The 25,430-nt window shown below is 33.4% G+C and overlaps 1 protein-coding gene across 1 annotated transcript in view; it reads right to left on the bottom strand.

Moving 5' to 3' along the window:
* Nucleotides 1-2,188: 2,188 nt before the first annotated feature.
* The window catches only part of LOC150083683 (growth hormone-inducible transmembrane protein-like), a 43,156-nt gene continuing 19,914 nt past the window's right edge, over nt 2,189-25,430 (bottom strand). The window contains exons 3-8 of the mRNA XM_090378124.1: nt 22,492-22,603; nt 20,671-20,812; nt 14,087-14,285; nt 11,011-11,109; nt 6,894-7,065; nt 2,189-2,425 (exon numbers count right to left, since the gene is read on the bottom strand). Of these exons, the coding sequence (XP_090234250.1) occupies nt 2,338-2,425; nt 6,894-7,065; nt 11,011-11,109; nt 14,087-14,285; nt 20,671-20,812; nt 22,492-22,603 (812 nt within the window). The 3' untranslated portion in view covers nt 2,189-2,337. The remainder of the gene's footprint in view (nt 2,426-6,893; nt 7,066-11,010; nt 11,110-14,086; nt 14,286-20,670; nt 20,813-22,491; nt 22,604-25,430) is intronic.

Here is a 25,430-nt window from a genome sequence, read left to right as displayed (position 1 = left end):
TTCGCAACCGGTCGTAATTCACTTTAAATCCCCGTATGATATGCTTTCACGTAATGATATAACTTCTTGTGTTCATTTAAACGGATATCCATATATAGGGTGTAGACAAAATAATGAAAACACCTGATATGAAAGTAAAAGTTTTGTGATGCATTTATGAATATGTAAGTTTTGTTTCTTGCAGTAGTACCGTGAAGGACAGACGATAAAAGCTGATGTTTACTTAGAAGTGAAATAAAAATGTACATAAATCAGTCTCTAAATTGTGTTTTCTGTTAACTGGATGAAAAACTTGTGTCTGGGAGAAAAAACCATGATACTCTCACCTGAGACCGACTAACTCAGCTACATTGTGAAAAAGGCTCATAAAAAGTCCTCATGTCATCAACGAAACTTGAACTACATTCTCCAATTATAAAAACACAAAATCCGATAGGACAAATTGTGGCAGAAAATCAAAACTGACTGAAAGACTGCCAGATACCGAAAAGGATTGTAAAGAAACAAAAACTACTTCCTCAAAAATAACTGCAGAATGATGTCAGCCTCAGCAATTGTTTCTAGCAAAAGTTTGGCAACAACTTCATAAAGCTGAAATTTATGGAAAAATCACTATTGCCAAGCCACTTGTTACTGATGGTAAAAGCTTGAAGTTGCAATGGAGTTAGGAGCAAAAAACTGGACACCTCACCTCCACGAAGAATAGTCCATTATTCTTCTTAAGACAGTTCAAAATTTATTTGAATCTATTCCATATACGACCCCTATACGAATAATTCCCTTGCTCTACATAAAAATTTATAAAAAAATTCCTACATAATGCCATTCATTTATAACATTTTGAATCCTTTTATGGTTTCTGTTGACAGCAGATTTTCTTATGAGCAGTGTTTTGTGATGAACAAAACACTTGTAGTTTTTTTGTTGTATAAAAAAACATTCCTACTACAGAATCTGTTTTGAATTAGTTAGGAATTTTGCCTTAATAAATTCATCTGTTCATCTGAAATAAACATTTTGCTTGATCTCTCTCTCTCTCTCTCTCTCTCTCAAACACTCCACAATTTTTAGCAACGTGTAATTAACAAAAGCATAGGCTATTCCGATTTTCTAATTTGTTAATATTAAATTGGCAATTTAATGTAAAGATTGAAATTTTTTTTATTTCAGTAAAAAAACATCAATTTTTATTCATATGCTGGAAGCTCTTACCAAATTATAATCCTAATGATGCATAAATGCTGGCCAGCCTGTGTAAAATGGGTATGCAACTAAAAAAGTCAACAGTTACATAATAAGCAGCAATAATACCAAATTGCCTCCAGGAAGGAAAAAGTTTAATAATTTCAAGAGTTTAAAACTAACCAATGAGCAATAGCATCTGGACTGTAAGAAGAAAGATATTTATTTACAAGATACATTAACATCAAAATATGTTAAAAAAAAAAGCAATTAAATTGATTATGGTATTGAACGTACATATAAATATGAACACAATATAATATAGATAACAATAATTATGATTTTATTTTTAAACTTTAAGATTGTAATATTAATATTTGTAACAGAGTGGGGACAACAAAATGACATGAGTGATTCAAATTAAAATGTGTACAAAGCTACATATCAATTTAACAAGACAGACAGAAGACTGCGCACAGTTCGAAAGTATGCGAAATCAAAATATGAAGAGCACTTGCATTTACATTTTTAAAGAAACGTATTTAAAGCATAAAGATGTTATGATCACTGATTAGACCGGAATGTTGCAAGAAACATCTATGTTCGTTAACTCTTGGGATAGATAACTAAGATAAAGAACAAATAATGAAAATCTAGTTTGGAATGAACTATTTTATATACTAACATTGCTCCAATCTGAACCGTGGGCAGATATTAGTAATAAGATAATTAGTATTAGTAAAAGTATTTACAAAAGTGCAAAACTGCCAAAATAATGATAGAATAAGTGGGTATAAGAAAAAGGTGTTTAACAAATTTAAACATGAATATTCTTGAATAGCCCTATGCATGTAATTAACAATGCCAAATAGATAGATAAAAAAAAATAGTTCTGAGAAATAGTGGAGAAGAGGAGAAATCCGTAAGCATATATAAATTTGTGTGATGTTGCTGATTACATATCATAGAAATAAATTTAAATAACAATTATGAAACAAAAAAGAAAGTAATTTCATATTTTTTATTTTGAAGAAAAGTGAAAAGAAAAAAAGAAAAGAAAAAAGTTTTTTATATCTGTACAAAATAAAGCTAGTTTAGTTTGAACTTTCCAGTATTTCATTTGAAATGGCACGCTATACAATTTGGAGACACGGACTATTTTCTGCGAGATGATCCTCCTCCACCCAGAATCATAGCAATCCTCATGAAAATGTTCAGGGTGTCCAAGTAAATGGAGATAGAGCTGTCAAATTAAAGAAAAGGTTTTTATTACTAACCACAATATTTAATGTGCCATAAATTTCACAATACAGCTGCATTTTCTCCAATCATCTATTAAGTCAGGATATATTACATTCAGTTAATCAACAAATCTCCACCAAACACAAGTTTATTAAGTGTATATAATCAACAATATATACTGAAAACAAGTTTTAATTGGCCTTTATTATTTTCATGTGTGCTTGACCTAGCTGATAAGGATGCTAAAGCATTTATTATTAACAATTCAGCAAGGCAACAACTCTTCATTTGCTACTACAATACAACACAATCATAATGACCTACATAATACTAGAAACGGTTCCTAATTCATTTCCCAAAATTTACAAGAAAAATCTATTATACACTCATTTCCAGTGAAAGCTAAAGTAACAAAATTAAAGTGTAGGACTTAACATCCATTTGCAGTTTAGTGGGATGTTTTGAAATAAAAGTGTTAGCTATGAGCTGAAAATCCCTATCACTCATGATGAGCTGAAATCCAAAAACACAAAGCTTAATTTTTTCTGAATGATTAAAATAAATTAGTTATATTATGGATTATGAGAGGTATTTGAAAAGTTCATTGCCTGAGTATGAAGGATTTATTTGAGGATTCTGGTATGTTACTTTACATAGTCCCCTTTGGAGTCAATACATTTTAAATAATACTTTTCTGCCACCAATGCATTGATACCAGCCGTGAAGGGTTTTCTCTTGGTACTCCAGTAATGCATTCACTGCAGCAACAACATCACTCTCAGTGGCAAAATGGATGCATGTCAGGTACTTTTTCAAATTAGGAAATAAGTAAAAGTCTGATGGTATTAGATATGTGAATATGGTCCAAGGATTCAAAGCTGAACCATGCTTTTTTTTTTTTTTTTTTTTGTTTTTTGGCGCATCGGCTTCTGTGGCCATAATGCACCTCCCAAGGTTTTTGCAGTACTTTGATCCAAGCCCGAGGCGGGATTCGAACCCGCGACCTTTGGGTTGCTAGGCAGGCACTTTACCCACCTGGCTAGCCCGGTCGGCCTGCACCATGCAATGCAGCCATGATAATGACAGACTTGTGAGCAAGTGCATTGTCCTGGTGGAACAAGACTCCTTTGATGAGTTATCCTTGGCATTTGTCTTTAATGTTTTCACACAACACCTCAGAAGATCAGTGCAATACGACCAACTTTTTGAAGATAATCAACTACCAATACTTTTAGCATTAGCAAAGGCACATGATGCAAGAAAGCAAGCTTCTATAGCATCAGCCAAAAAAACCCCCATTCTCATTTCACCCATTCACTTGCTCCAAACATTTGTCTAGTTCTGCCTTGAATCTATTTAAGCTATGAACTTCTACTACAACTGTCTTTCTTCATTTTGAATTTATGCCCTCTTAGGCAATTATTCTGAGCAAGAGGAAAAATCCCATCAGCATTGAGCATGCTCAAACCATTCGTGGCTTTATACACCTCAATCAGATCATCTCTCAGGTGCCTAGTCTCCAGACACTGTAATTTGCAAAACTTAAGCCTTTCTTCGTAAGAGCAACTCTTTGTTCCATTCACTAATCTTGTTGCCCTTCTCTGTACTCATTCCAGCAGCTCTACATCCTTCTTAAAATGAAGCCTCCAAACCTGTATACACTACTCAAGGTGTGGCCTAATATTGCCTTATACAAGGGGATAATCACCTCCTTATCCTTGCTAGAAAAAAAAAAAAAAAAAAAAAATCCTGTATATCAATGACAAGACATCATGAACTAGTCTTGCAAACCATCTGCACTGCTCAGAAAACTTCATGTCTGCCTGCACAATTACCCCCACATCCTTTTCATTCTCTACCACTGTCAGTGTAGTTCCACACAATTGATACTGTTACTCTGGGGTTACTGCTTCCCATATGCAGTACTTTACATTTGTCAATGTTAAACTTCAGTTGCCACCTCTCAGCCCATCTGCTCAACTTTTGTCGATCCTGTTGCAGCAGCGTACTGGCATTAGTGTCATTAACAAACTTGCCAACCTTTGTATCATCTGCAAACTCGGACATTAAGCCTGATATACCATCATCAATATCATTTATAAATACAGAAACAACAATGGACCCAACACTGAACCTGGGGGATTCCACTAATAACATTAGTCCATGAAGAGCATTGTCCATTGATTACCACTCTGTCTTCTTCCCACTCAACCATCCCTTTATCCATAGCAGTAATTTGGCTCCAATGCCATACTGCTCCAATTTGTGCAGCAGTCTTCCATGTGCAACAGTATCAAAAACTTTTCTAAGATCCAAATATATGATATTAAAATTATTCCCTGCATCCCGTTCCTTTGTGACCACATCATAGTATCCAATCAAATTGGTCCGACAAGACTTTCCCTTAACAAACCCATGCTGTGTCCAAGCTATAACTGAAGTCTTGTCTAGATGATCCTGTAGTGCTTCTTTAACCATTAATTCTTCCAAGAATTAATCTTGGCAGCTACTAGGCTTTTCATACCAACTAAGAAATATTGTTCAAGGTTTAGGCCTAAGTGGATGTCAGATGAACTAATGAGACATGTGGCAGAGAAGAAAAATGCATGGGATACATATAAATTAACAGGTGACAAGGAAGCCTATGATAGATATAAGCTGGTCTGTAACCAAGTCACAATGGAGGTTAGGCAGGCAAAGGCAGATTATGAGAAATCTTTGGCAAAGAATGCAAAGAAAAACAGCAAAGAGTTCTTTACTTATGTGAACTCTAGAAGGATGGGAATTAATCAGATTGGTCAACTTCATCAGCATCCCAAAAAACTGATGCCATCACTGCCAGCAGAAGGAACTGACTTGGCTTTCTTTGGAGGGGGAGAGGAGCTGTTTCTACTCTTTGGAGTGATCGATCACATTTTGTCCATGGTCACAATCCTTGCAAGGAAATTTGCTGGATTTTCTGTCAACAACTTTGGGCCACATTGTGTCGACACATTTTTCATAGCAAACAACCTTCGTTATCATGATGTACACATGTTCAGATGAGATGCCAAAGATGCTGATAATGCACAGAACTGTCACTTGTCCATTACTCATCACCAGATCATGTACACTTAAAAACGTGATAGAAACTTCAGGTCTTCCACAGTATGGATCATCTTCCAGGATCTCCCTCCTTTAATTAATTTTTGCTGCCCAATTCTTAACCACAGAGTTGTTGTAATCATATGATGATATGACTGAATGTTGTAATCATATGATGATATGACTGAATTGTGTTTGCATTAGGCCTTTTTTCCCCAAATATTGGATGATTGCATGACCTGATTTTGTCTATCTTTCCTCAATCACACAAATTTGTTGATTTCAGGACCTGTAATTAAAAAAAGACATAATTGAAACTACAGAAACTTGGTAGGTTACTGTTTGAAGCGTTATACATTAAATACAGAAAATTTTAACACTGTACCACTTCCCTTTCATATTCAGAAAAAAAAATTTCAATTCCCCCCTTGTTCTATGATTATTCAATAGTATATTTCACAAAATCTCTGGTTCCTTGATAAAAACCATTTAACTGCATCTTAATTTCTTACTTACTTAAAAGATAGTTCAATGGCAACATTATCTAAAGATAAATTTGACCTATTAGCATTTTATTTTAATCCTAATTTATTTTAATCCTAATGCTTATTGAGCATCTTAGCAAATTTCAACCATGCATAACACCCCAACACAATGAATCATGTGATTGCAGGATTCACTAAGTTACAAAAAAGAGTGATTTTTAATAATTTTTTTCAATAACCATATAAAGTTTAAAAATATATATTAGTAATAATCAAGTATTTGAATAAAATCTTTTATAGCTGACCAAGACGATAGTCCAATATAGACAAGTCAAACAAGGATTTACATGTAGGTTATATCAAGTGGCCTACATGCTCGAAATAAAAAGTAAACAGTTTGTGCACTTGCTCAATTTTTTGATAGTCTACAGTGTTCCATTTTTTTTTTTTTTTTTTAAGAACTGTAAAATAACCACAGGTCCCAGTCTAACAGGGTGGACTGGAATTTGTGGTTCTTTGTTATAGGGTGGTGAAGGCATTAACAATGGAGGAATAAGCATATATTACAGAATCTATGCCAATCCCTCAATCCCATACAAGTTCATACGTAATTAGTACAAAAGAATTTCATAATGTGATTTTTTTTTTGCATCATAAATCCTTTGCAGAATAAATTAGTTATTAATAATACCATGGTATATTGTGTGAATTTTACTTGCATATTTAGTGGATCTATCCTATGAAAAAAGCCTTTTATTAAAGAACAGTCTAACAATGCATAGTATTTCTTGCATGTGACATAATTATACTAATACAGCCTAATTCAAATCATTCCCTTATAGGAGTAACTAGAAATGCACGATCAGTAATAAACATTTTGTTATTTGCATAGATACTCACGCATTAACAGGGTCAAATGGTCTAATGGCATATAATGGATAATTCTCAGCCATCTTAACAATCCTCTGGGTATCATAAAGTAAGAAACCACCAAATATAATTAAACCACCATAAATTGAGATAGAATACAGGCCTGCACCAAGGGCTGTAGCTGGAGACAAAAACATTGAACCTGCAAACAAACAAAAAATTCTTGATTTTAGACAATAATATGAATTACATTAAATAATATAATCCTTGCACATTCAGTAGGAATGTCTGATATTCCATACATATTAATACAAATTATATTCATTCAACATGCAAAGACAAATACTTCTTGGACATACACACATGAAAAATTCTGGCTCTTGGGTTTGACAGTACATTACTTGCAGTAATATTCTAGAGAATATAATAAACATAACCTAAACTTTACTTGAATGGGTCAACCATGACTGCACAATAATACAGAATTTGGTATTTATTAGGGAAAGGGGGACCAGGATGAAACATTTTCACATCAATGGATTTTTAATCAACCAACCTAGTGGTGAAACTCATGTTTAGTCTCTAGAACAAAGTTTCCGGCATCCCCCTCCCCCCATACTTCTCCTTCAACCCATGCACGGTACTAAGTACTATAGGTTTTGATACCTTTCGTGTTTGGGGTTTTCATATAAAAAAAAAAAAAAAAAAAAAAAAGTAATTTGCAGGCATTTCCTAACCACAATAACGAATGATGCAACAGTATCAATAAACTTCTACAGGGTATTTTTAAAGTCACTGAACTCATAAAATTGCATATATTTCCACACTTGCAGGAACAACATAATTAGGTTGACATGTAGACTAATTACAAAAGGTCACAATGCACTTTAAGAGAGGCTAGAAGTGTTGTCTGCAATTCTGCGTTAAATTTTTGAAGGTGGAGACCTGGAGAATGTCAGAAATTAACAACACAGTGATGTGTCCTTTAGTTCTTCAACTGAGTATGGCCTGTTCACAAATGACCACTCTTTAAGACATGTCCACAGGAAAAAATTAAGAAATCTATGGTTTGATGATTCTGGCAGCCAAAATCCTGCAGAGCAGTCTTCCTCATATTCACACAGACAATATTTGTAAATAAATTATGTAAAAATTTATTCATCATGGAATACCAAGTGAAAAGTACCCACCAAACACTAGTTGCAAAATGCTGCCCTAGGAATCACACAATCTTGAAACCCAGATTTCACTTGTCTCCAGTGGCACTGCAGATGTGTGTGTAAGTACATGAATATGCAGTTGTGCAGACTTGGAAACACCCTTCCTGACAGCAAACTTGTCTAGCTGGACTATGAATCTCACAAACATTTCTAGACATCACTGTGCATTGACTATTTCTGTTCAGAAAATAGGGCCAATGATCCAGCTCAATTTTCTTTACTATCTGGCTTATCAATTTATTCTTTTATCCCTTTTCACTGAAATGGGATAAAAGGATAAACTGTTATTGTTGTTCTGTTGTGCAGAATGTTATATTTTCCTTCATATACACTTTGTGACAGATTTATATCACCATATATAATGAGTAAAAAAAATAAAAACCAGAATCAATGATCATTTATTATAATTAGACAAACATGGTTAATGTCTTCAAGGCTATTTATGAAAAAGAAATGGCCAACTACTAGAAAACCAGCTAATGCTACAATTAAGGTTATTATTGGCAAGGTACTATGGCTCTACCTGAATAATAAGATATCCAAATATTAAAAGAAAAAGCAACACTTGCCCTCCATAGTGCAAGTGCACAACCTCCTACCCAAAGAGACATACTCGCAACCACTAAAGTACGAGTGCCAGTTCCAAATAAAATTAACTAAAGACAGGAAGTCGCAAGCACTAACTCTTCACAGTGCCAACAGTGCTTGTGAACTCTGACAAAGGTCATATTTCAGTCACTGACAACCATACGGCCAAATATCAACAGATGTCCCATATGATCCAAACATAAAAAGAAATAATGGGCAAAATGAAATCATTTAATTAAATAATTTTCTGCTTTAGATTAAATAAGCAAAAGTAACAAACAAAATGAAAAACTGAACATCAATCCAACAGACAGGTCAAAACCAAAACCAAACACAAATGACTAAATCATAATAAAAGAATTAACATAAATAAATCAAATAATTAATACCAACCAAATGACAGAATAAATTAGAGCCTAACTAAGAAAGCAAAGTGATTACAAGCATTCAAACTAAAGAAAGAATGGAACAGAAAAACACAGAAAAGGGAAGAGGAGAAGAGAACAAATAAATACAGTCAGTCCTCGTATAGCACGATAGTTGTGTTTCTAGAAACCCTCATGCAACGCAAAATCGTGCAATAAAAACAACAGGCCCTATGGGACAAATAGAGTTAGGTGCTGACCACCCAAGATTGAACACACATTTGTAACTAAAACATTATCAAACACAATAAATAATCGTAATAAAATAAGTATTTTATTACGACTATTATGTAATAAAATATTGCTAATGCTTTTGCTTCTATCGTAAGCAAACTTGTTTTTTGTTTGATTTTCTATCCAAACAGATGACAGCTGTTCCATCTCTTCCAATTCTGTGTCTTAATCTAATGGATTTTAATTACACTTTGAGTTGTTCCTGCTCTGAAAGTTTTTATTTTCTCTGCATTCTTTGTAATTCTCGGTATTGCGTCATTTAGGCCTGTAGCACGTACAATATCACATGGTCTTTCATTTTGCTCAAAGTTTTCACAATTTCATATTTTTTTCTCTATCGACAGAGGCAGACTGGCCATAACAGCGAAACTGTGGTAGGTCGGAGGCCGGTGTGATTTTGAGTATAAACGCTAGTAAAATTCTTATAACGCTAGTAAAAGCAATATCGATAAACAGAGGTGGACTGGGTAAGAATTGTTGACCCAGTCCACCTCTGTTTATCGATATTGCTTTTCTCTTTTTCTCTGAATCTGTAGTGTCTTCACCAGGACGCTTCCTTTTCACACCTTTTAAGTATTTTACTCATTTTCAAGGAATAAAGCACAATTACAAAATGAGGATGCACGCTTGATACACACAAACAAAGCTGTGAGCGTGTAGCAACTGACTAAACAACACCGTAAAGGCAGAGACAACTCTATTAACACCTCATTAGCTCACATTTTACTAAAGCACATTTCTGGGGGTTACTACCATAAAACAAAAACAATTTCCAGTTGCGTTCCTGCTAGTGGAATCTGTTATAAACTGGTAGTATAAACTCGATATAATTGCATTTGCGATAATACCGATAGCTGGAATTGTGTGGGATTTTACGTTATTATGGTGAAATGTGTTCCCCCTTCACTGATATAAAAAACATAAATACATTTTCGGAATCTTCTCTTCATTCCTATCGTGTTGCTTTCGGTTGGGGTGATTCCGCGTTCGACTGCCATTTCTTGTAAACATAAAGGCGAATCGTGCATAAGCGAATTCGGTTCGTGTTACATACGATATCGTTCCCCTATTTATAAATTGTGTATGATCGAATTCGTGTAGTGTAAACACGTGTTATACGAGGACTGACTGTATGTAGCAGACCGTGTTATATCCAGATTAAAAGTAACTTTATTATAGTTAGAAAAAATGATTATATCTTCAAGCCTATTATACAAAAGAAACACCAATCACCACAAAAAAAGTTAATGCGACAATTGGTTATTCTTTTACTTTAATAATAGGGTGTCCTGGTATTCAAGTAGCAATGCAGCACCTAGCCATAATAACTCTAATTTTAGCATTAACTTGTTTTATAGTAATTAGTATTTCTTTTTTATAATGATCATTTGTCATTTTTGGTGACAAAACATATCATACTAGGATATGCATAAAATTCACTGGTAAGTTTGTCTTCTACATGTTTACCAATGAGTAATCAATTTATTAGAACTGCATAAGTAATTTTAATTTATGAATGAGTACAATATTTTTAATGTTCATATTGAAATTTATGCATCTTTAAGTATTAGGCTTCACTGCACTAATACTATATTACTAAGTAACTAAAATTGAAAGGTTTTTTGCAACTTTTTTCCTAAATTCAACTTTCCTAATTAAATAAAAGCTTAAATTCCATACCTAATGAAGAGGCAAATACAAGCCCTAAGCCAATTGCAAGAGGTCCTCCCATAGTCAAAAACTTGTCACTAGGAGCACAGGCTGCAACTGTTGATAATCCTGTAAAAATTGAATTTGCAGTGAGACTCAGAAAATAAAAATATCTGATATAGAATATTTGCAGAAAATCTTACAAACATTAAAGCTGGCAACCTTTCTCACCCATTTTAACAACCTTAAAAAGCAAGGTCTCAAGATTGAACTATCACATTTTTTTTATACATATATCTCTATCTTAAATAAAAATGACTGTAGAATTAAGTTTTTTTATTATAAAAAAGTTGGTACATAAAAATGTGAAGTAGACAAAAACTAAATCAGGCAAGAAATTACTGTAATTAGATTTCCTGCATATTTATGCAGGAAATCTAATTACAGTAATTGTTTGTTTCCATATTTACAAATTTAGAAACAAACAAAATGTACTAATAAGTACTTAATATAACTCTTTGCAATACTATTTAGTATTAGTAGTGGCAAATGATTCAAAAAAGCAAGCTTATAAAACATCAAAAAAAAAAAAAAAAAAATTACACACTTCACCCATCCATACCCTCTTAAGAATTTGGCTTAGAGGGTATGGATGGGCTATTTATTATTACATTATTAATTACACTAATTAGCTTTTTAGAATGCAAGTGACAATGATTGACTGCAATGTAAATTATTTGAAATTCAAAATTATTTTTAACAGCAGCATCAGAGACTGTTGTTTATATCCAAGCTATGTATCTTGTATGCAGAATTTTCTGCTTAGTGTTTGGTCACAGGCCAATATGAATGTTGCACAGGCTAAAAAATCTGAAATAACTCACAAGGGAGCCCTACTCTTTTGTCTAATATTGACTAACTAGATAGACTCAACTGAGAATAATTGCTCCAATCATTAGGGAAAAATAGAACCTAGATCTGTTCTTTGTTTGTTATTTGGTTTTTAGGAGCATTAGCAACTAAGGCCATATTGCTCTGGGGATATGCGGTGGTCATTCCCTGAACTTTCCGCATCCTCCATATTTGGTCATGGGCTCGAACCCCAGTCTAATCAAGAAGCACGTGATACGCACTGCTGCTCCTGCCCACCTGGCTACGGAAGTGCCAACCCAGACCTCTACAGAAGAATTGCAGGTGGTGAAGTGCATTGCTCACTAAGCTGCCATGGAGGAATAATGCAATGCAATACAAATGGAAACGCAAGTAAACATTGCAGTTGGCCAGAAGAATGTGCGCTATGAAATATTATTAGCTAAATCTCTGACCAATTGTAGCAACGCATGCATTATCTCCCAACTTAGTTGCTGAAGATGATGTTTGGTCATTACCATCATACATTAATATTAAATATTATGCTTGAACAAATTTTTTGACACCTGCAAAACCTTTGATATTATTTTTATTTCTATGCATTGATATCAACCACACTTGCATTAAACCATTACGCTTAAAACCAATTTTCAAACTTCTAACACCAAAAGCATTCTTTGGAGTATAAAAAAAAAAAAAAAAGCCACAGAGTGTAACTAATAAATTAGCAGACAATTTGAAGAGCTTATAACTTTTTATTTATGCCACATACTCAACGAAGACTTACTGCACAAACAAAAGCCACATGTTTAAATTCACAGGCACTAGATGCAACTCCCACAGTAATGAATATATCCCATTTGAAGGAAATCTTACACCTGTCAGCATATTTCAACTAATGTTCATCACAGCACCATGAATTCCTTTACTGATTTTGGTAGAAGAGAAATATAAATAATGTCCTTGCCACAGCCCCAAAAATGAAAGCTACATGGGGGTGATGTCAAGTGAATATGGAGTGGAGGCAAACTCACAGGTCTGCCTCAGTCTATCCACTGAAATCTGCCATTACTATTCGGTCAGTCACAAAACTTCTAGTGAGGAACTTATGAACCTACAAAATTAGGAGAAAAAACTTAAATGATGAGTAATTGTTTTGAAATAAAGTTTTGCTGAATAGGTGCCACGAATAAAGTTACAAATCATGTATAAAATCATGCACTAATTTATTAGCCATGCTGTATTTATGACATTACTTTAAGAAGCTTGTAGAATCCTAAAATACCAACACCACTCTTAAAAAACTACTGCTTTAATGGATTACAATTTCATGAAATTGTTTTATTTATGAACTTTTTTTTTAAAGCAATAATACTTGAGAATGATTAGTTGCTGGCCTTCATGACTTCTAATTAGATAAGCAAAAGATTCTAATCATGTTCCATTTCCATTATAGAATGAAAAAGTGTGCTTAATATATTGCACTAATGTTTAGTAGAGAATTTCTTAATTTTATTGTTTTAAGAAACTTGACTTATCATTAGTATTAGCCATTTTAATACTGAAAATTAAATATAATGCCAACGTACAAGTTAGTGCAAATGCATCATATTAGTATGCAGCTAAACTCTGAATTAGCAAAAATATGCTAATTTGTATGTTGTCTAAATCTTTCACAGCCTGAGGCTAAAGCCCTTAACGTATTTTAGTCATATAATGCCAACTTATAATCTCAGAATATGATGCCATCATACCATAGTGAAACCTCATTAATTTTGACATCAGGGTATTTCTCCAAACAGTTTTCATCAAGTGCAATCTTGTCATAGCATCAGAGTCATTCATGAAACTTCTTTACATTATAATATTCATAAAATATTGCATATGTAATTGCTACTTTAGCAAGCCAAAGCTACTGGTTACATGGGCAAAACCTTAAGGATGATCTAGAAAATATAGCACCTGATTCAGCATTGGAGTTCTCTTTGTAAAAGCATATTATGGCTGACAAGAACTACAATGCATGGAAAAATATCTTCAAGTTTGTCTTCTCTATCTCTAAAAATAATTGTGATTGGAATATTTTCTGATTAAAAAAAATAGGAGGCATTACTTTCATACTTATCCTTATGTATAATGAACTCTTCATATAATAGATACCCCACATAGACAACAAAAAGAACTCCTTATATAATAGATACCTCATATAAACACAGAAAAAAAAAAAAAATCTTACCTCCCACAACTCCAGCAGTATACCATGCTGCTCTAATCAACAATGGTCCTCCTAGCAAGCACAGTGGTGCAACAACAGCTCCCATAATTCCACTGTGTACAACCCACGCCATCTGCTTAACTCCTATTCCCTCAGAATAAGGTATAGAGCGAACAACCATTCCACTGCCAATCATTGCTGCAAATGTTGCACCAATAGCCTTAAAAAAAATCCAAAAATGTGATATCATAACCATCAAGTTAGTTTAATAAAATAATCTGTAATAAGTAATTAAATGCAAATCTCAATCTTCATTCAAAGATCCAGAGAAAACGATTCCACTGAAAATGGTATGCCTTAATTAAAAATACCAATCAAAGAAATATTAATCAAAGGAAAATTTTATAGAAGAGAAAACAAAAAATCGTAAATATAGTAAACCTCACAAATCCAGCACCCTTGGAGACAACATATACTGGATTTTTTTAAAATTAGTTTTTTTTTTTTAGGGTTTATGCATATAACCTATGTATTTAGGAGTATTTCATTATTTTTATTGGATAATACAGTAACTCTGATCGCTATACAGAATGATAGTTATTAGTATGAGACCAAAATGGTAACTTGTACTGATGAATTGGTCCAGTAGATAACATAGCTGCTTAAGAAATAAAGGTGCCAGGTTCAAATGCTGCCTCTCATATGGATACTGTGATTTTCCAATTTTTTTTTTTTTTTTTTAATATGAGATATAAATAGTGTAATATGATTTTAGCAATTGAATTGCAGTAAAAACTAAATACAGTCAAAGCTCTTTATAGCGACCCTCCTTTTTAACATCCCAAAATGTTTTAACATCCTATGTAGTTGCTACTCGCCAATTTTTCATTAATCTAAAGCTATTTTACATTCATTATAAAGACAATGAAAACAAAACGATTTCCTTATAACAACCATAAATTTCTACCTCTTAATCTGAATTTTTACTTTTTTTTATTACAATATTTGCATTTCAAAATGACACAATGCTTCAAATATACTGAAGTAACTGACAAGCTTGCAGCCTGACCACGAGAAATCATTTGTTAAGGTTTCCCACACTCTTTTCTCACAGTGCAGTAATGAAATGAACATAGAGTAGAAGTTCATTTTATTAGTTCGAGTGTATGTTTATTGGTATGGTTCCAAGAAAGTGGATAGCTTTGCCAATCACAGATAAAATTAGGATTTTGCAAGCTGTAGTGGTGTGCATTCTAAGACTGACATCGCCAAACATTTTGGCATTCCTAAGAGTGTGTGGGGTATCAAAGATTGGAAAAAAATTGAAAGTTTAGAGAAATCTGCTACACCGGGTAGAATTCAAGCATGAAAGGCAAAGTATCCAGATCTTGAAAAGGTACTTTTGGAATGGCTAATGATGATGCATGCAATAAAACATTCCCGTAGATGGAGCTGTGAACATTGCCACTACAAACGAATGGAAGGAAAATTGTTTAAAAATGTTTTGCCGACATATAACCACAATGACATCTTCAGTGCTGATGAAACTGGACTATTTTTTTAAATTGCTACCGGATAAAATGCATTTAAAGGCAAGAAATGTAGTGGCAGAAAAAAGGCCAAACAACAGAGGATTACCATTCTCTTAGCAGCAAACATGGCTGACAAGGAAGCTCTCTCTTTTAATTATTGGGAAATCCCAGAAGCCTTGATGCTTTAAATGTTTGAAGACATTACCGAATATGTATCAAGCAAACTAAAAGGCATGGATGACATTACAAATCTAAGAATAGATCAGACTTAGATTACAGGATGAGGGAGAAGAATAGAAAAATTTGTGGATAACTGCACTCATAAGTGTCAAGTAAATGACCTTTGTGCAATCACTGTCAAGTACCTACCACCAAATATGACGCAAGTTCTTCAGCCACTTGATCAAGGTGTAATCCGGTGTTTAAAGAAAAACTACCGAAGAATGCTATTAAACAAAATTATGCTACCTTGAAAGCAAAAATTCAATGCGAAATCGTCATCCGTATAGGATGATGTTGAAAAATCATTGCCAACTGCTTCAAACATGCCGGATTTACCACCTTGAATGATGCAATGTGTGAAGTTTCACATGCCTCTTCCTCTTTTAATTGCGAAGAGCAGTTCGATAATAGGAAAGAAATATTTAAGCACATGCGTCATCACCTAAACTTACAGAAAAACTTAAGCTTCAAAGATTACACAGAAGTGGATGCAGACATTGAATGTTTCAGGATATGCACGAATGAAGAGGAACTCACTGCAGATGTAATGAAATATTCTGAAATTTGTTGTGATGAAGCTTACTGTGCTTGAACAAGGAGTTTCAGTGAAAGATGCTCACCAAGGATTAAAACTTGTATGTCAATTTTTTTAAAGAGCAGCTGTGAAAGTGAAATAACTGCTATCACACACCTTCATAATTCTCTTTTAAAATAAGTTCTACCATTGAAATAATGTGTTCTGACAGATTATTTTAAAGTATGAAATAATTCTCTTGTTAAGTCTTGATAGGTATGTAGTCTAAGTGAAATTTACAATTTAATTGTAACCTTACTGCATTCTATAATCAAAGCAAAATTTACAATCATAATTTTCTTGTATAACAATGTAGTACACATTATAAATAATTTATATTATACAGCCAGGCCTCGCATAATGCGAGTTCGATCAACGCGTTTTTCACCGCTATTTGAAAAAATTATACCAATTTTCACTTTACACAATGCAAATTTCCAGTTAACGTGATCTTGTTTTTTTTTTTTTATGCGATAGTTGAAAAAGATTTGAATCGTGCGTTAAGCTTACCGCACGTCGGACGGGTAATAAACAAACATTTGCCTGCTGCCCACCTCAGTATGTTCCATCAACTATCGGAAGAAGACGTGTTACTTGTTTGTCTCCCGCTGATAAAATCAATGCAGACTTGCATTTAAAAAGTCATTTAAAAATTTGAATTTTTAAATGAGCCAGATGAAAATGTTACTGTGAAGGAGATAACTGTAAAAGAACTAGATGAAATCTTTCGTATTGCAGAGAACCTCAAACAAAAGGTTTGAGAGGTTATTTGCGATATTTATTTCACCAGGGCCCAGAGAAGATTGTTGTCGGCTATCGGAAATTGATTGATAAAAAGAGAGTCAACACTGTTCAAATATTTCCACAACAGTCATTTCTTCATTGTGTATTTTATGTCAGAGGTTCCCAAACTTTCTCGGTTCATGGCGCCCTTAGTGTCTCAGTAATTTTTTACGGCACACCCAGACCAAAAGAAATACCTAACAGTTCCGTTTAGTAGTTAGGTCCAAACAACTAAGAAATGTTGAAACTGTGAACTACCTCGAGCTAGTAGTTCGTGCGGTGTCCGACAGATGTCGAGTATCGCTGTGTTTCCCTCGAAAATTTAAAATATTCCGCAGCGCACAGTTTGAGAACTGCTATTTTATTCAATAAACATTTAATTCTATAATTATTTTCATTATCTTTAACATTGTATACAGTTAAAAAGTTATTTTTAAAATTCTTTATGGACATTCCAGAATGTCAAGGACCAATTATGATTTTTCCTATTGATTATTATATTCGATTAACGCGTTTCCGTTTTGCGCGATGCGCTCACGGGACGGATTAATCGCGTTAATTGAGGCCAGCCTGTACTGTATTAGTAGAATTAAACTAAATGTTCAAGCCTTTACTTGTTTTATTGCTAATTTTATGAATGATCAATATCAATGTCATTTTGATATAACAACCATTTTTCTCATTTCCCTATGGGGTCGTTATATAGAACTTCGCCTGTACATATCACTGTACTATTAAGTACTATATCATGTACTAGTACTGAATATCTTGCAAAACAAATGATTTTATATATTGCAAATACATAGTAACAATGGCATGCAGTCCAGGAAATGGGGAAAAAAATTTGAAAAAAGTTCCGGATTTTTTGAGGTTCTATTATAATTATTTTTAGATCCTGTTCATAATGTACTGGATTTCTGTCTGACACAAAGAAATGGAATGAGAGAAGGAAGAAGAAATAAAGTTTCCCCATATTGTGGAAAGAAATGTACTTAAGTAAAAATACTGTTACCCTTAAGGTTATTCATTTCAAAATAGAATCAAACTTTATAAGTCTGGTTGTCTTATAAAGTTTGATTCTATTCTGGTGGTAACATGGCATAATGGTTATTTACATGTAAATGCCATTAAAGTTATTAGTTCAAGTCCTATTTAATCAAATGCTTGTTTCTATTTAGGATAAAACTGTGCAAAATGAATACCATATGAAGCATTAGGAAGTTAAAGGGTGGTCAAAGCATAAACTGCAACTACTTCAAATATGTACTGAAGCAGTTGCACAGCATGAAGTGAATACTACAATACTATTTTCATTCAGTATTAAAAATATATTTCTGAGAGTTGGGGGGGGGGAGGAAAGAAACCCTTGAATAACTACATTGGCAGTGACCATTGTAGTTTTAATAAGCTAAGAAGAGAATTGTGTAAAAATGACAAAAATTATATAGTTACAATTAACTGCCACTAATTATATATACATAATAGCTTTGTAATATGTTTCATCATATGTTCACATGCAAAAAAACACTGGAATTTTTTAAAATTAGCATTACATTGAGGAGATCAGTAACTCTTAATGTATGCATGGTTCAAATAAATGAGATTTATTTACAAAATTTTGTTGGCACCAAATATCAATAATACAAATGTAAATGTTCATTATCTAAAAACTTCTGCTATTTTTCTGCCGACTTTCAAATATCTTTTTTTGAAGAAGTTTAGTGGTTATTATCAGAACGAGAATTGTAGAACTTAGATAGCTTCAATATTTCGAAATTTTTTTACTGTCTACAAATTCATTTAAAGATGTGAAGAAGCAGCTCCCATTTCAGATACCTAAGGGTATTCACTGTAAGGCTTGCCATTGTCTTGGTAGAGACCCATGCCTCAAGATTGTTGTCTTCTACATTTTTATAATATTTCCAGCTTTATTCTATCATTCAATAACTTGCAATAGTAATCTAATAGATTTCTGCTCCATATGAAAATCAATGAAGATGACATCTTTTTGTGTTCCCGAAAACACTTTCCATTAACTTGAGTTATAAACACCAGCATATGAGTAGAGTTCATCTACCACATTTTCACAACCTTCACTAGAGGTTTTGCACCATTTATACATTTGTAATTGAGATAAACAATTCATCACCATACTGAGCTTAAGTCTGGTAAAAATTTCACTTAGTTTCACATTTTCATTTAATAAAAACTTAATGATCAGTTGCACAACAAAACTTTGCACTTCTCTTTCAGACATAATGATGAACACTGATTAAACCAGTCTTCTCATGCCTGCTAGAACTAACAATTACTTCATCACCCAATGAGATCACTACAGTTGCTTCATATCCATCCACATTTCTTATAAGCACGTAATAAAACATCTCATTTCATATCTGAACCACCTTTCACAGATTTGATGAACTTTGCTTATTTTATATCAAACAAAAGTATATGTTGATTTTGTCAAAACTGTTCAGGTTTAATTACAAATAATTGCATTTTCAAAGACTGCAAATCAAATGTAACCAATATCTACTTACATACTAAATAACCCTGGAAAAAATTAACCTCTTATCTATAAAGATATAGCTAATTTTTACAGATATATACAAAAATAGCACATTACAAAAATTTATTTTGTAGCCAAAAGATTAAAATCAGCCAAAAATAAATTCCAATGTGACTATTTTTTCTTTTTTAAAATAAAATACACAAAGTTATAATATCTGAAGTCTTCTGTTGCATTCAACAGGCTTTGCCTATTGTAAATAAGTTATTGATCTAGGGCATAAGAAATATTTTATTAGTCTAATTATAGATAAGGTACTGTAATATTAACTGAATTAGAATCAAAATTTTTTCTATTTATTCCTACTTTGCTATATGTGCAATGAACAACTAAAAATTAACAATTAGACAATAAGAAATGCTCAGCTGAGGCCACAAGGTAATAGTATACCACATTTGTAAACATGTATTCTATGGTCAGTATGCCTATTCTATGTAGAAATATTTTATTAGTCTAATTATAGATAAGGCACTGTAATATTAACTGAATTAGAATCAAAATTTGTTCTATTTATTCCTACTTTGCTATACGTGCAATGAACAACTAAAAATTAACAATTAGACAATAAGAAATGCTCAGCTGAGGCCACAAGGTATTAGTATACCACATTTGTAAATATGTGTATTCTATGGTCAGTATGTCTATTCTCACAATTTTAAAAATCAAACTTCGGGCAGAACAAAACCAAATAATCATACACAGGACTACTACTAATTCATTAATAACTCTCTGTGGATTAAAAAAAGGCCATAAAGATATTCCTTATCTAAACAGGACCCAAACCCAGGCATTTCACAGTCAGTGTGCTAATAGAAGGGCATATAAGAGGAGTCTGGCATTTATATGAAGTAAATGTAATTTCATAATATTTTTCAAACAACTCAATTGTTATTATTAAAAAAATAAGCAATGAAAAACTTACAAGCCAGGAGTTCTTCATCATAAGGTTCAACATGGTTGGGGATCGGCTTACTGCTATTGCTGAAGCTGCAGTGAGCAGAATACTTCCACCAAAATATATATATGTGTTCTTTATTCGGTCCTTTACATACTGTGGCCACATCCTAATAGAATAAATAATATTTAATATTCTGAAATTTTTTTTTCCTAAATTAGCAGATGAAATAACTTCTGTTATCACACAGAAATAAAAAATATTGACATAAAGGAATGAACTGCCATAAAATAGCAAACAGCTAAGGCAATAATAATAATAATTTAATTTTTTTTTTTTCTGTTATTATTTTTCTTCTCTATAAGGAGAAGAAAAAATAATAATAATTTATTTGAAGCCAAAATATATACATAATTTACAAAGGACTCATCCCTTTCCCTTGCATCTTGTGCTTGTATCCCTAATAGGAACCACAAGAATACAAGATACAAAATGCTATAACAGAACTAATGTGCATTAGCATCATAATTTTTAATCAGAACAATGTATAGTGTTATTTGCAATGTGGCTCTGGGGGTTTCCTACAACTCCGTGTCAAGCAATGTGATGAATACAAACTCTGCAAAAGCCAGATTTATGTTAGTCAGTGACTGTTCGTGAAGTGTTAGTGTGGGTTATGTTGTTCATCCGGCCTCTTAGCCTAGGGACCTCTGTTTTCACACAAAAACCTCTAGTTTACTTATTGTCCAGTGCCACGAGGAGGCAGGCTGGGCAGTAGGGAGTATAAAGCACTGGCAGGGCAAACCCTAAGATAGCCAAGGCTACAGGCAGGGAGAGGCCAGTGAAAAAAAAAAAGGAAAAAAAAGTGAAATCGGGAAGAGACAGTGGGGTATAGGAAGTGGAGGGAAAACAAACAGGTAGAAGGATGGTGGGGGGGCAATAGTAGTGGGGGGACAATACCCACCTGTGAAAGGGGACAGCGAGGGGACCCCGAGTTCAGGATGCCCATCTTGTCCTGGGGGGTGGGAGTTGATAGCTCGCAGTGGGGGTGACCCACCAGGCGAAAGGGGATCAAGAACACTGATCTCGTAATGCACCTCTAACAAGTTATGTAGGCAGCAATCTAAAAACCAATGGTACATAATAAGTGCCCTAGTCACAAATCCAAATTTATGTCCAGATGAGATAATACTCAGTTAATATGGATTTGCTTGCAGGATGTAACATTACTTTGCAGCCAATCATACTGAACCACTACAATTGATATTTAATATTAGCCAAAATATGCAGAAAAGCAGTTCTCTGTGAACTTAATATCAGCTTTAATCAAGAATTTCAATATTCATCATCTGCGACTAACTGTTTCAGAAATAAGCTTATTAAATTTTAGCATTTAATAAGCTTATTTCTGAAACAGTCAGTTGCAGATGATGATGATGATGAATATTGAAATTCTGATATTAGGTTTACAGAGAACTGCTTTACAACGTATTTTGGTTAATAATAAATAACAATTGAAAGAGCATAAGTGAAAGATCATAATAAACAATGAAACAGTTTTTTCCCCCTCAATAATCGCTATCAATAAGCTTAATTTTGATTAGCGAAACAAATTTGGCAGATAATTACTTCAACCTTCCAATTCAGAAGTGAAAAGTTGAAATTTTGTTTTTTTGTTTGTTAAAATACACTACAATCAAAGTATATAATATGCACTTCAATAAGATGCTTATACATCTAGTATTATCAAATCTAAATTTAATAATATTGACAAAATATTGCTTTATGTTCACTTTGCTTATAAAGCTCTTCAAGTCAAAATTTATAATTAGAAAAACAAACACTTACATAGATTGTTCAAGGGCACCAGCTTTACTAGATAAACCCAAACCATAATAGCACAAAGCTCCAAGACCAAAAGCTGAAGCACCAGCTAAAGCACCTTTTCCTATTGTGAATGCTGAAATACATGAAAATCTTTGAGTCATGTGCCACACTTTCTTATATTTAAGAAATTAAGCCCATTTCTTATATTTATATTAAAATTCATAGACATTTGTCACATGATGAGAAATAAATCAATGGTCAGTTGTACATTTATTAAGGCAATATCTCAATTACCAGTTATATAACAGGTGAAATCAATGGTTACCTAATTAATTGGAAGTAGAATGCATTCCAGTTAACCACGTAATGTGCCATTGTTACATTTGCCAATAATATATTATTTACAGGTAAACAGTGTAGCCTCAGCTGCTATATTTGCCAATAAACAATACATTATATAATAATTTGTAAATACAGACTGATAGCTGCTGAGTTACACAGATATATTTGCATTAGTGTGTTACGTATAAGTTATATATACATATATATATATATATATATATATATATATATATAAAATATTAAGGATAATAGAAAAAGTAAATCTAGATTTACTTTTTCTATTATCTTTAATATTTTATAGACATTATGGGTGTATTGCATGATTGCTTGCAACTGCATTGATCCATAAATATTAGTTACAGTTACTGTCGTTTTAACTTTCTTTTCTTTTTTATCACTAATATAATTATAAATATATATATAAGTAGTTTAGAGCATAAAGCTTCAGACCTCTGAAAGTTTTCAAAAACTAACTATGAAGAGTATAGTATCTAATGTACTTTTTTTATATATATGTAACAGGCAAACAATTTGGACTTGAAAGAAATTATTATAGCAATAAATCATTAATATAATTGTAACAATAACATTTTATTTCATGATTTTATATTTTATTTTTATAATAAAACCACTTGCTAAATAATGAAAGCTAAAATAGGTAAAAATCTAAAGTGTGTAAAAATGTTAATTTTATACTGATTTTAGTGCTCTTGACATACTGAACTTCCTCCAAAGACCCATATATTTTTCTCGTTTAGCATAGTTTTCATAATTAGAAACAAAGAAATTGTTTGGAGGCAAATTGAGAGAGTAGAGAAGGTGTTCCATCAGAAATTGCCTCTCTGATAATATAGTGTGAACAAGCACACTGTTGGTGAGATGATTTCTAATAAAAAATGAATCCTTCAAATGGAATATCCTTTCTATTCCCTCAATTTCACTAACTTCTTTTAAAACTTCTTTCACTTTGAGTCATTAGAGAAAGTCAAGTGGTATACATTTAGTTTAACTTCCGTTCCGGGTAAAATAATGGAGTCACTGGTTAAAGATGCATTGCAGGATCATCTAGACAAGACTGTAGAAATAATTCAGACACAGCATGGGTTTGTTAAGGGAAAGTCTTGTCTGACAAATCTGATAGAATATTATGATGTGTTTATAAAGGAACTGAATGCAAAAAATAATTTTGATATCATGTATTTGGATTTCAGGAAAGCTTTTGACACTGTTGTGCATGGAAGACTATTGTACAAATTGGAGCAGAATGGTATTTAGGGTAAGTTTCTACAATGGATAAAAGGATGGTTGAGTGGGAGAAGACAGAGGGTGGTAATTAATGGGTGCTGCTCTTCGTGGACTAATGTTATTAGTGGAGTCCCACAGGGTTCAGTGTTGGGTCCTCTGTTGTTTTGTACATTTATCAATGATATTGATGAAGGTATATCAGGCTTAGTGTTGAAGTTTTCAGATGATACAAAGGTTGGCAGGGTTGTTAATGACAGTAATGGCAGTGTGCTACTGCAACAGGATCTAGATAATTTGGGCAGATGGGCTAAGAAGCGGCAACTGAAGTTTAATCTTGATAAATGCAAAGTACTGCATATGGGTAGAAGTAACCTCAGAGAAACGTACCAACTGTGTGGTACTACACTTAAGGTGGTAGAAAATGAAAAAGAACTGGGAGTAATTGTGCAGTCAGATATGAAGTTTTCTGAGCAATGCAGACAGGCTGCCAGGGCAGGTCATGGGGTTTTGTCAATGATATATAGGAATTTTGCTAGCAGGGAAAAGGAGGTGATTGTCCCTCTGTATAAGGCAATGGTCAGGCCATGCCTTGAGTACTGCGTACAGGTCTGGAGGCCTCATTTTAGGAAGGATGTAGATTTGCTCAAGCGAGTACAGAGAAGGGTAACAAGATTGGCGAGGGGAACGAAGGGATCCTCTTACCAAGAGAGGCTTAAGTTCTGCAAATTGCAGTGGCTGGAGACTAGGCACCTGCACGGTGATCTGATTGAGGCGTATAAGGCCTTGAATGGGTTCAGCACGCTGAATTCTGATGGGATCCTTCCACTTGTTCAGATTACGAACCTAAGGGGGCATAAATTCAAATTAAGAAAAGACAGATGTAGAATAGATGTGCGGAAATTTGCCTTTAGCCAGCGGGTGGTTAATTGCTGGAACAAACTTCCATCTGTTGTTGTGGAAGTTGATATGTTGAATCAATTTAAGGAGAAACTGGACAGGCATTTGGAGGGAATGGTGTGATTTTTTTTTTTTTTTTGGCTGATGCTGCATAAGCTCATACACATGCTTTCTTGCATCACATGCCACCACCACTACTACTACTCTTTGACAGGAGTGAGGCTGCAGAAGCAACCTGCGTAACTAGGGAAAACCCTGGGAAAAATATGCCAAGATATATAACTTTTGAGGTAGGGAATATAATCTCCATATACTCTTCTTTAAAAATTAGAAAGAAATTAATCATTAATGTGGACCATTTACTGTAACCTAACTGTGCCCAATAGTTTCATTATGTTATTCTGGGTTACAGAAATTTGGGAATGAAAAGCCTAACAATCAGGAATTCTAAAATGTTGGGGGAAAAAAAAAAAAAC

This window comes from Mastigoproctus giganteus, chromosome 7 (genome assembly GCF_048544385.1).
Source record: "Mastigoproctus giganteus isolate SK-2022 chromosome 7, ASM4854438v1, whole genome shotgun sequence".
Classification (NCBI taxonomy): domain Eukaryota; kingdom Metazoa; phylum Arthropoda; class Arachnida; order Uropygi; family Thelyphonidae; genus Mastigoproctus; species Mastigoproctus giganteus.
Note: the sequence above shows the minus strand (reverse complement) of the source record. Positions and strands in the feature narration are given on the sequence as shown.